This window comes from Humulus lupulus, chromosome 3 (genome assembly GCF_963169125.1).
Source record: "Humulus lupulus chromosome 3, drHumLupu1.1, whole genome shotgun sequence".
NCBI lineage: Eukaryota > Viridiplantae > Streptophyta > Magnoliopsida > Rosales > Cannabaceae > Humulus > Humulus lupulus.
In genome coordinates this window covers 87,610,611-87,622,026 of record NC_084795.1, presented here as the reverse complement: position 1 = coordinate 87,622,026, position 11,416 = coordinate 87,610,611, and the positions used below count along the sequence as shown (strand labels likewise).

General features: G+C 35.2%; 2 protein-coding genes across 10 annotated transcripts; both read right to left on the bottom strand.

The window, feature by feature from the left end:
• Positions 1 to 821: 821 nt before the first annotated feature.
• Positions 822 to 6,208, bottom strand: LOC133822930 (pleiotropic drug resistance protein 3-like). 9 transcript variants are annotated; one of them, XM_062255403.1, is made up of 11 exons: positions 5,932 to 6,208; positions 5,609 to 5,864; positions 5,117 to 5,240; positions 4,918 to 5,003; positions 4,603 to 4,687; positions 4,248 to 4,407; positions 4,075 to 4,151; positions 2,294 to 2,401; positions 2,034 to 2,092; positions 1,804 to 1,894; positions 1,401 to 1,539 (listed from the first exon to the last, which is right to left on the bottom strand). In XM_062255403.1, the coding sequence occupies exons 1-10, from the start codon at positions 5,990 to 5,992 to the stop codon at positions 1,840 to 1,842; spliced, it is 1,071 nt and encodes a 356-aa protein (XP_062111387.1). In that variant the 5' UTR covers positions 5,993 to 6,208; the 3' UTR covers positions 1,401 to 1,539; positions 1,804 to 1,839. The 9 variants fall into 9 exon arrangements, 8 of the variants coding, with proteins under 8 accessions (XP_062111384.1, XP_062111385.1, XP_062111390.1 ...); XM_062255405.1 differs by having other exon boundaries at positions 1,804 to 1,872; XR_009888074.1 differs by having other exon boundaries at positions 1,492 to 1,539; positions 1,804 to 1,947.
• A 399-nt stretch (positions 6,209 to 6,607) lies between these two features.
• LOC133824593 (probable plastid-lipid-associated protein 13, chloroplastic) lies at positions 6,608 to 9,529 on the bottom strand. Its single transcript, XM_062257522.1, has 5 exons — positions 9,321 to 9,529; positions 9,161 to 9,244; positions 8,916 to 9,012; positions 6,784 to 7,000; positions 6,608 to 6,687 (listed from the first exon to the last, which is right to left on the bottom strand). Exons 1-5 carry the CDS (start codon positions 9,527 to 9,529, stop codon positions 6,608 to 6,610), a joined length of 687 nt encoding a protein of 228 aa, XP_062113506.1.
• Positions 9,530 to 11,416: the final 1,887 nt, after the last annotated feature.

The following is an 11,416-nucleotide window of genomic DNA, read 5'->3' as shown; positions in this document are numbered from 1 at the left end:
TTGAAATTTGGGTTATAGTGTAACATTTAATTTCATTTTAAGTTTAATTATTTTTAATTATATTAATAATAATTGTCAAAATATTTAATAAATTATAAAAATTGAACCAATTAAGTGTTGGGGTTTTATGCCCAAATTAAAACTCAATTTTATTGTAATCTCATTTTATAATCAATAAAAGAATCGAAATCATTTTTGATTTGGTCAATCACTTTGCTCACATATTTTATTTTCATGATTATTTGTTTAATATAGACTTCTATTAAATCCCGAGCATATAGCTAATCATATTTATAGTGACGTAATCACAGTGGAATGTAAAGATGATTATATGTTCAAAATAAGTTAGTCCCACTACAAGAAGAAATGCTTTTAATAAGACCAAAAATGTGTTATCAAAACATACCATAACACTTTTTGACGTGTTAAGACCGACTATGTTATCGTAGGTCAGGGTACTTTACATAACACTTTATCATTATTGTACAGATGTGTTATTATACTGTCAACGATAACACACTTTCTGTATTATTTTAATAAATAGACAAGTGTTTAATTATATTATTTATAGTCGATTATATAACACATTTCAATAATTATAAATTTGTGTTATACTACACTTTAGTATAACACATTTTTTGTGTTATATAATGAAGTTTGCATAACAAAATTCTTTACTTATAAAAAATGTTATTGTAATAGATATTATAACACATTTTTCGTATTAATTTAATATTTAGATAAAATTAAATTCTCATTATATATTCATTTATATAACACTAATTTAAAGGGGAGGTGTAATAGAATATGAAGCTCAAACAGGTACTAAACTCAAGACCTTAAGTTATTTGGGCACTAACAAGTAATTACAAAACAGTGATACATATTCACAGTCAATTACACTGATATAGTACTGTGTAGTGTTTACAAACATACAGAAATTACTGTAGAATCCTCAACCCAATGCAAAGAAATATGAAAAGAATTTCAGTTACTACAAACTCTGGCAGATTATGAATAGACTACACGTATTATTTTCACACTAGATAACCTAAAATTTTTAACTTTCAAAATGAAACTAATGAAAAGCAGCTGCAGACCCTAAACTTCACTTTAGACATGCAACAGAAGGCAATCAGAGTCTGATAACTCACATCTTTCTCGTAGATAGTTAAGACAGTTATTAAGGATTTCAATGCAGCAAGCTTTGAATTTCTAAGCAACACCATAGAGTTTGCCTCCATCATATGAGATAGCATTCTTTTTGTGATCTCTTTAGATGTTTTCCACTTTAGATAGTCCCAAAGATCAGATCCAAAATCAGCCCGTACACGCTCAGGATCAAACATGTACACATCTTTGCAAGTTACAAGAAAGTCATTGTCATACTTATTTTGGTAATTGTGCATAACTTTTGAATCAACTAGGTATTCAGAAAGTTCTTTAAATGGTCTAGTGCTTATTTTACGACCTTCAAGCTCTCCTTCTAGATGATAATAAAGATCACTTAGTATCAAATTATTTAGTTCCTTCCCTTCACTGATACAAGGAAATGATTAAGCATATAAGCATCTTATATATAAAAGCAAATCAAATGCAAAAAAATAACGAACATGTATATGCAAGCTTGACTCAACAAATTGCAAGACTGTGACAATGCTTAGATAAATATACAGGGGTTAGAAGCAAGACAAGGTATGAAAACATCTTTCACAAGCAATAAAATATATGAATTACATGTTAAAAAAATTGCAGGGAGAAGAAAAACTACATGTCTTCTGGTAAAACAGATGAATACCATACCATACATAAAGTAGATCTGGGTCCACTCATTCTCTCTTATGGTGCTGACCCAACTTGGGCCAAGTGGCACTGCTCCAACCACATCCAAGACCTTTGTAAGGGAGTTTTCACAAAATTACTTGTATAATTGCAACTATTAGAATCCTAGTAAATGAATGCACTGAACTTATCACCGACTCATTATAAAACACAGTTTGAACACTGAGTAAAAAATAGCAAGGATAGATTACCTATAACCACTCTGTGAATATTGGGCTAACAATTTAGAGAAAGCAGGATGACTTCTAAGCTGCAAATGGAATTAAAAAAAACAGAGATATTATGCAACCTAAAATTTATGAAAAACTGAAAGAAAGTGAACAAGTTCCAGTTAAGATTTTAGTTAAAATGAGCCCTCAAAGAGCTTAATACTTCACAATTAATTTAGGACAGCATGCTTGAACTATTTATCTAAACTAACTATACCAATCTTAAAAGGGAAGTAGCAAACCTTTTTAGACATGGTGCTCATCTTTTGAAGTATTGATACAGATAAACTTCCAGTATCACCAGCAGCCAATTTATCAATCAAATGCACCGTGACTAAACTGGCAGAAACCTGCATATATTTACAATATAAATTAACTTAAAATGCCAATAATCAGTAATCACATCAAAGAAGCCATCTAAAACTATATGATCTGCAAACATTTTGTTAGGCATCAGATATTGAATAGAGCTATATAGGATTAGTGTGTTGACTTGTAAATTTACTTAAGTTCTATTGGTTGGCTAGTAGGTGTTATTGTTAGTCTATAAATAGTATAAGAGAATACTTGAAGGGATATATAGAATAATTTGGTTACTGTTTAAATTTTAGAATTTCTACTCTGGGAGTTTTTGGCCAAACCTAGCAAACTCTTCGAAGACAATCCAAATAATACAAGTTTTCATGACTGACTAAATATTTAGAACATAGTCATTTGCTTTCCTGATATCTAACAAGGTAAAAATATTAAATCAAATCAAATTACTATTCCAAGTGCTTGGTAATTGATTGGTGTATGCCTAGTACAATAATATATAACTGTACATACAAATGGTTCTTTTTTATTTCTAATAATAGTATTAAGATCACAATAATATCCTCGTTAACATTACTTTTTTGTTTAAATTACTGTATATGTATGTGTCAGATTTGTTCCTTATTAAAGAAATAGGAAAGAAAAAGAAGAAAATAACTTTTTTTTCTTCAATCAAATACCAAAGAGGACAAGCAAGAAAATAAAGTGAATGATTTATCTTTCATGAAGCTAGTTTTTTTTTTTAATAGTACATTGTTTGAGGTGAGGTTAGGTAACGACTGAGGGGTCTCTCTACTCAAGTCTATTCCATAAACATAGTTAAGGCACACAAACACAAACTCACACACAAGTGTGGAAGTGAATTAAAAGAATATGTGTGTGGAGGCAGAGTGTAAGATGGTTCCAGGAAAGCCTTTACTAACCTTGTGGAACTCTACTGTGAGCAAAGTCATATCAGTACGTAGGATTTTCTTTTACCCTTTATGTTTCCTTCTCTTTCAATCAAAAGATAATCTCTAGTCTTCTACAACCATTATTCAAATATATATAAATGAAGAGCATATATGGAAATAACGAGCCATTGATTTTGTCTATTAAAACAAAGTAAAAAAAATCACAACAAACTAAAGCAACATATTTGTCATTTATTTATACAGGTCTCTTACAGTCATTTTAACAAAAATATTATGTTCAAACAAAGAAAAAAACTATATATATATATATGAACATAAAAACCATACCCATTTCACTTCACTGTAAGCAAACAAAAGAGATAGAGACAAAACAAATGACAATAACAAATCACTAACATAGACTACATCAATATCAAACAGATCTAACACAGTTATATTTCGGCATGCCAAGAGACCCGTTTAAATATAATAAAGGAGTGTCCTTGAGTATGAATGAGTCTATGATAAAGACTAAATCAACCATGTATATTTGAAACAACAACAACTAAAAGTTCATTCATCATTGCAGAATAATAAAGCTACAGAGTTTGCTGATAAATGTCTTATCTTACATGCGAACAATACATATTTTCAGAACAACATCCAACTAAATAATTATTCTTTATATTATATCATGATCTAGATGGAAGCATATCAAGACGCTAGCCTTCTCATTATAATAACTAATTGACTTAGTTCACCATAGTTTATTACTCAGGTAAACTTGTAAACAAGGACTAAAAGCTGAAATGCACCTTCATGAAAGTATCAATGTCCGGATCCGGTACAATTCCAGCTTCATTCTCCTTTCTACTGATCTCCTTCATAATCTCTGCATGATCAGAAAATACATCAGCAGTCGGATGTATAACTAAGATATCCAACATATGAGTCATGAATTTATACTATATAGCTCAACAAAACATACCAGCTCGGCTTCCAACGCCCTGACAACGGGCTGAAAATTCCAGTGTTTCCCTCACTGTCATTTCAGGGATGAGCTTATCAAATTGGCTTACATAAGCAGCAGTTTTCTCGGGAAGAAACTCCTCTAGTTTGTATCCATTGTAAGAAACTTTCCCGGTTAACTATTGAAGAATATGAACAAAAAAAAAAAAACAAGTTAAAAAACATAAGAAAAAGTAATATGATAATTCTTCTTGTCTTTCTGCAGCATTCTTTAAAAGTAGCATCATATTTCCACTATTGTCACATCAACATTTGTTCTTGATAAATAGGGGTGATTATTAAGATATTATACTCTGAAAAAGCAAAATATGAACCTTAAGGGATGAGTCTAGATTCACTGATAAAACCTTCAGCAGTGTTGTCTTCCCACATCCTGGTGGCCCAAGCAGAAGAGTTAACCTGCCATAAAGGATAAATTTACTTTATTTTACTTCGGTGTCATAAATGCATAAACTACTCAATGGCAAGATATGATTTCCTGATTTTGAACACTTTTGCCAAACAATTATTTACATCCATAGACTCATATCTTCGGGGCATAGACAAGACAATGATAAAGAGTAAGTGGTTATAGTTATATCTGATCCCAAGTCAAAATAGTCAAGGCTGGCTGATGATATATAGCTTACCTTCCAGACATTATGACACCGCTAACATCTTTAAATAAGCTGATCTTGGCTTTACCTAAACGTAAACCTGAAATCTTTGTCAAACCCTATAATAATAATGTTGTAAGATAAGATAATTAGTCAAGATCATATGGACAACTAGGTTGGGTTGATCTTAATAAACCATGCTCAGTCATTAACCATAATTGAAATCACTCACAGAAATCAGTCTTTTAAAAGAATTCCATAGAGTTGGTCGAGGCTTCCCATGAACAACCTCACATTCTGCTTCAACTCTTAGATATTTATACCTCACCTCTACAGTGGGCAATTTCACACCAACCCTGCATATTCCATTTCAACTTAGAACCCTCAAATCATGCATTAATTATTTAGATATATACTTTTTAAGTATGGAAAAGATGAAAAATGTTTAGTAAAATTTCTAGCATACTAGTCGAGTTAGCAGTAGCAATTTACTAATTAACTAATATTTATCATGAATGAATTAATAACTAAATTCGTATTGATTATTATAAAATCCATTACTAAATTGTTTCTCTCATTTATTATCCTAAATAAACTCCTATTAATCTGCCATTGATTAAGTTGCTCTAAGAAAATATACTGCCATTAATTAACTTGGTGTTCATAATGAAAAAAAGAAAGCGAGAATGAAAGAAGAAGAAATGGTTAGTCAAGTAGGCCTTACTTGTCAATTCTATTTCTGATTTTTCTCAAGATTCGGAGATTATCGCTCTCAATGTGTTTGATAAGTTTCTCAATGAAACAATGTCGTTCTTGTGCTCCAAGCTTCGTAACATCATCAACCACCCTCTTCTTCGCTTCTTTATCATCATCGTCATCGTCCTTTTGGTCTCCATTATCATCCTCTTTCGATCGTAATCTCTCAAACGTTGGAAGCTTCTCAATGGCGTTCCAAAAACAAAAGAGAGATTTTGTGTAACCTGAAAATGAGCGCATGCTCTCTCAGTGGAAGAAATTTATAACATGAAAAGAAAGGGAAAAAAAAACCTGAAGAAGAGAGGGTGGTTGGGCTGATTGCCATTGCAGAGTTCTTTGCGAATGCCAACATCGAAATCCATGGTATTTTAAAAGTCTCAGTGGGTATGTATGTCTCCGTAAGCCTAAATCTGAGAAGAGGATAATAGAGAGGGAAAAGAATGATGGCAAAAGAGTAAAGGCGAGACTGAAAGAAGGCAGTGCAGAGAAAACAATGAATAGAGAGGGAGAATGGAGTAGAGCTAGGGCTAATTGAAAATTCTTTCCTTTTGTATTCAGATATTTTTTTCTAAACAAATAATACCACATTTTAATGATCTTTTGCATCTTTCTAGGGAATATTATAATGATCAAGTGTGTAATCAAAGGTGAGTACAAAAAGTATCCTCAGTAGTCAACACTTAATTATGCTTTGGAAAATTTCAAAATTTCAGTTACTAATAGTTATCTTAGTTGCTCTAATAGCTCAGGTCATTTTTGTGTTATAAACAACTATGTAAAAGCAACTGAAGATAAAACTCTAAGGAACTGCAAATGTCAAGTGCGTTTGGGTGTTATAAAAGAGCTATATAAAGGAAATCTAGAAGATAATAAAACCCTAGGAAACTGCAAATGTCAAGTGCAAGATACTAACTCGCCAAAGGTTGATTACTTTTTTCTTATACAAGCAAGAATGGTAATGCAAAAGTTAACAGGCTGAAAGGACAGGGTTCTGTCCCGTACAACAGTTATTTCCAGGACAAAGAACAAGAAATATCAGACCAAACACTTTTTGACAACATATTAAAACAGAGATTATAGGTAGGTACTAACTCAAATTTTTAAGGTTTAAAAAATGGTCAATAAAGCATAAATTTTTCTTACTCAAAGGAACTCTCAGACCACCAGTGAAAGCATCCCTAACAGGTACAGGAAGTTGATGTATTGTGTTTGCTGCCTGACCAAGTGCACCTTTAAGTTGTTCTGGCACCATTTCTTCAATAACCTTTGGTGTCTCAAAAACCCCTCCTGTGTATTCCTCTCTCATTCGAAGTGGCCCTTCAACAGTCAATTTTGTTGACAGAGTAAACTTGGTTTCTATCTGATTCAAATGAACATAATAAATGCCCTTTAAAAAGAAAGATATCTGCAGCTATGTGCTGATGAAGTTATCAAAGCATATGTTATCCCAAAAATTTGAAAAGAATGACGTGGCAGTAAAATTGACACATGGCATGAGTTAGTGGGGTGATCTAGCTTAGTAATGGCCCAATACATCAGTTAAGGAGTTAGACAGATAGTCAAGCCAAATACACCCGACCGAAGAGAATATTTGGACTGGGGGTTGCTTGGCTCAGACCTCAGTTTAAAGACCCTAATAATTGAATTGGAGCCAAGTCCAAAAAGTTGAAGGGGAGGTTTGGATTTTGGTGCAAAGGATAAAAGCAATAGGTCCGATCGGACCTAAGCTTAGGGGACCTCTTTTTAAGTTTGGCTCGAGTGTGTTCAAAGAGTGACCAAGGCTCAAGTTTTACTCAAGGGGAAAGCCACATAATGCCCGATCGGGTATGTTGAAGAAGAGGTATACTTGGGCTTGAACAAGGTGAGAAGGAGGAGGAGAGTGTACCTCGGACCACCTTGGTCCGAGGAGAATATGTTGAAGTCCGATCGGGCTTTGGTTGAAAAGGAGAGGCTCGGACCATTTTTGGTCCGAGGAGAGTGGAACTATGTCCGATCGGACATACTCATAAGAGAGGTACCTTGGACCATTTGGGTCCAAGGTGATGGTGTGTAAAAGAAGGCTTAGACCATTCTGGTCCGAGGAGAAGAGTCCAAGGTCCGATCGGACCTTGGTTGAACGAAGAAAGGCTCAGACCATGTTGGTCCGAGGAGAAGAAAGTTGTGTCCGATCGGACATGATGCTTATGGGGTGCTTTGGACCATCTTGCCCCGAGGAGATAGCAAGAAGAGATGGCTCGGACCACCTTGGTCCGAGGAGAAGAGTGCAAGGTCCGATCGGACCTTGACTGGAGGAGCCAAAGAGGGTGGTTTGAACCACCTTAAGCCAAAGAAGAAGGCTATTGTGTCCGATCGGACACAATGAAGGGGATGCCTCGAATCTGCCCGAAGTAAGAAGCAAAGTAAGTACCCTCGGACCACCTTGGTCCGAGGAGAGCTAAATGTACATGACCTTTGGTCCGAGGAGAGCCATGCACATACCACCTTTGACCTACGAAAAGCTTGAAGAGTAGTCAACATGCATGAGAGACTACGTCAAACTGCCCGAAACTACTTCAGTGAGAATTGGTCTAAGCGTCCGGAAATCTCTCAATCCTCACTCGAATTTAGGGATCAGTTGTATTTTAAACATTTATTTTGTAATATAAATATTAGGTAAATAATGAAATATCTCGATCTAAAGGGGATATCAGTTGAGAATCCCAGGTCTATAAATAGAGAGTTGGGAGGATCGTAAAAGGACTTTTGGCAAAATCAAGAGTTAACCTGTGTTCTAGAGAGAGAAAGTGTTTTCCCTGAGAGAACCCCTTTTTGTATTCTGGAATATTTTACACTGAAGAAACTCAGTTGATACGGTTCATCTGATCTTGAGTGTGAATACAGTAATAAAATCTCTAAGTGGATTAGGCTATTACCGATCATCGGGGCTGAACCACTATAAAATCTCGTGTTATTTAATTTCATTGATAAAAACTGTCTGTTGTCGTTTATTATTCTCTTGAAGGCTTGTCGTAGTTGACGTTCTTACGTCGTTGGCTAAATTCACAGTCAACAGCACACAAATCAAATCAGCATTAAAAAAAAAAACATGCAAACAGATTTATTTCCCATTTGTACTAAATTTTTGGCATCTTAGAATAAGAAGTAAAAGTTAATCTAAAACCATATGGTCAATCAAATTAAGTTGGAAGCATTGGGAGAAAAGGAGCCAAATTTGTAAACACATACTATGAAATCCCATTTGTTAAGTAAATTCACATCATTAAAGAGTAGAATACCGAGTTCAAAACTCTCATGTTTGCCATAACTCTTGCATATCCATCCTTGATCACCATATCCATTTTCGACAAATTAGCCAAATTTGAGGGAAATCTCCTGCAAACAGTTCAGGGGTTACAATAAACATTAAACACGATCAGTTGTTATCCAAATCAATCCAATTTCACACTAACCACATAATTTTGGACAACTACAAACCACATTTCTCAAAGCTGAGTAACACATTAAAGCATAGAAAACTCACTCGGATATGAATTTGGCAGCAAATAAACCTGGGCTTCTAGACCCAACCCATTTGAAACTCCACCGACCCTCCAAGAATGGCAACCTGATTTTCTTAAACAAGTAAAAATCCCATAAAAATTGAAGCTTGGAAAAAATCCCCAGCTCAAATGAGCGCTTACGTCGTTGGACGAGGCGTCAGATTAAGCCGCTCAAGGCACGAGCTTCTTCGGTCGGTGACGGGAAACATGGGGAGGGAAGTTGTGGTAGATGAGACGGAGGAAGACGACGAACAACAGGAATGGATTGTAGAGACAGCAAATAGCTGGTACAAGACCGTGGTAGACCCACGAGTCGAGCCATGCCGTAGACCCACTGCCGCAAGCACCATCGCACCCACGAGCGAGCCACGGCGTAGACCCACGAGTCGAGCCTCCCTATCACACGACCTAAGCCATAGGCCCCCACCACCTTATTAACACCTGCAACAAACAGAGAGAAAGAAAGAAATATTGAACGAGCGAGAGAGAGTTACTGAGTGTGAGAGAGAAACAGAGGAGGCGTGAAAAGTTATTAGGGATTCAACCTTAGAGATTGCTCTTGTCTTTCATTTGGCGCCTGTGTATTTCATTTACCGCCTCTTTCATTTCATTTAAGTAAAATGTCTGTGTCTTTTTCTATTAGCATGCGACAATAACACTTTTTAAAATATGTGATATTTTAATGTAGTATACGGGCATAATTGTTGTAGTGTCCTAAGATTAGTCAGTGCACAGGATTTACAATGACTTGCCAATCTACGATATGATCTACTTACACATTGTAGCGTTATGTTATATCCAGAACATTAGCAAAGAAGATAAGATCGAATGTATTTGTTACATCGGACTGGACCGATATTAACTTTAGATAGATAAGTAAATGTATCGTTGTTATCTAATATAGTCATATCATAAAGTTGACCATAGGTCAATTCAATCTCAATTATGAGTGGTTAGTATTCTAACTGATTGTATTATTCAAGTCCTTTGATTTTTTCGTTACCAGCTTACCCTACGGACTAGCCCATACTTACATATTGGAGACTTGGTAGTATAATTGAGTGGGAGTGTTAATCATAGATATGAACATCTATAGCTTCTAGCAAGAACTAAAATGATGATCACCTTATAGCTTGGTTCAACGAGTTAAATGATTGAGTACTCATTTCTGTGATTAAAGTTCACAGAAATATCATTTACAAGGAACTTAGTGGTATTTAAGGATAAAATACAATGAGGGGTAAAATGGTAATTTGCACCCGACTCAGTTGTACATAATCTATAGAGGATTGAATGATAAATTATGGTTGTAACAATGGATAACGTATTTACTTTAAGTGTAAAGCGTTCTATGAGTTCAAAAGTGCAATTCTGAGTCTTTAGTTGGAGTCACGATGAATTAATAAGGTAGTGACTTGTTGGAGCTTGAATTCATGGGGTGGTGCACTACAACAACTTATACTTTTAATGACTCTTTATAATGTCTTACACTATGAGTGTAAGACATTAAAAGTTAGAAGGGGTTTTTAATCTTTTATGTTGGGAGACATTGAAAGTTTTTGTTTATGACTACAATTGTTATAAAAAATAATGGGAGACGTTGCAAGTAGGTTGGGTGGGGACCATGCTCTTTTTGGGCTTAGATCTAACGTCTCCCTAGGAGACATGCCATGCTTCTCACGTCTCCCTAGGGAGACGTGACATATATATTTTATATATAAAAAAAATAAATGGCCATAACTATTAATTAAAAGTATATATATACTTCTCACTTCACGTCTGCCCACCCACGTTTCTCTCACTCTCTCTTTCTCGCACAAATATATATATATATATATATTATACATAAAAAATACACATGATGATGACTGCACCCACATTTTTCTCACTCTCTCTTGTCTATTTAAAGCATCTTATATTAGAAAAAATAAAGGAAAAAAAACCCAAAATCGATTTATTTTTCTCTCATATGTGCCTCTCTACTTCCAGCCGCCCCCTTCATCTTTCTCTCAAACTCTCTCCTCTCAAACTCCATGTCTCCTCTATCTTCCTCTCTCACATCCATGGGAGACCACGGATAGACTCGCGGCGGCGTGTGGTGGCTCGCAGCAGCGGCGTGTGGTGGCTCGCAGCAGCGACGTGTGGTGGTTCGTAGCGGCGACATGCAGTGGTTCACAACAGCAATTGGTCGATGGTGGGTGCAAGGGTGGGGCTGTATCTCTTTGCCATCGACACGG

Bases quoted from the DNA above. Each gene is read 5' to 3' on its own strand.
- LOC133822930 (XM_062255400.1), bottom strand. From the start codon at position 5,992: ATGTTGGCATTCGCAAAGAACTCTGCAATGGCAATCAGCCCAACCACC. The intron at 5,241-5,608 runs GTAAGGCCTACT...TGGAATATGCAG, and splicing joins ATCAGAAATAGAATTGACAA to GGTTGGTGTGAAATTGCCCA. The intron at 4,688-4,917 runs GTAAGCTATATA...CCTTTATGGCAG, and splicing joins GGTGTCATAATGTCTGGAAG to GTTAACTCTTCTGCTTGGGC.
- LOC133824593 (XM_062257522.1), bottom strand. From the start codon at position 9,529: ATGGTGCTTGCGGCAGTGGGTCTACGGCATGGCTCGACTCGTGGGTCT. The intron at 9,245-9,320 runs GTAAGCGCTCAT...TAAGAAAATCAG, and splicing joins CTGACGCCTCGTCCAACGAC to GTTGCCATTCTTGGAGGGTC. The intron at 7,001-8,915 runs GTATTCTACTCT...CATTTGAATCAG, and splicing joins ACATGAGAGTTTTGAACTCG to ATAGAAACCAAGTTTACTCT.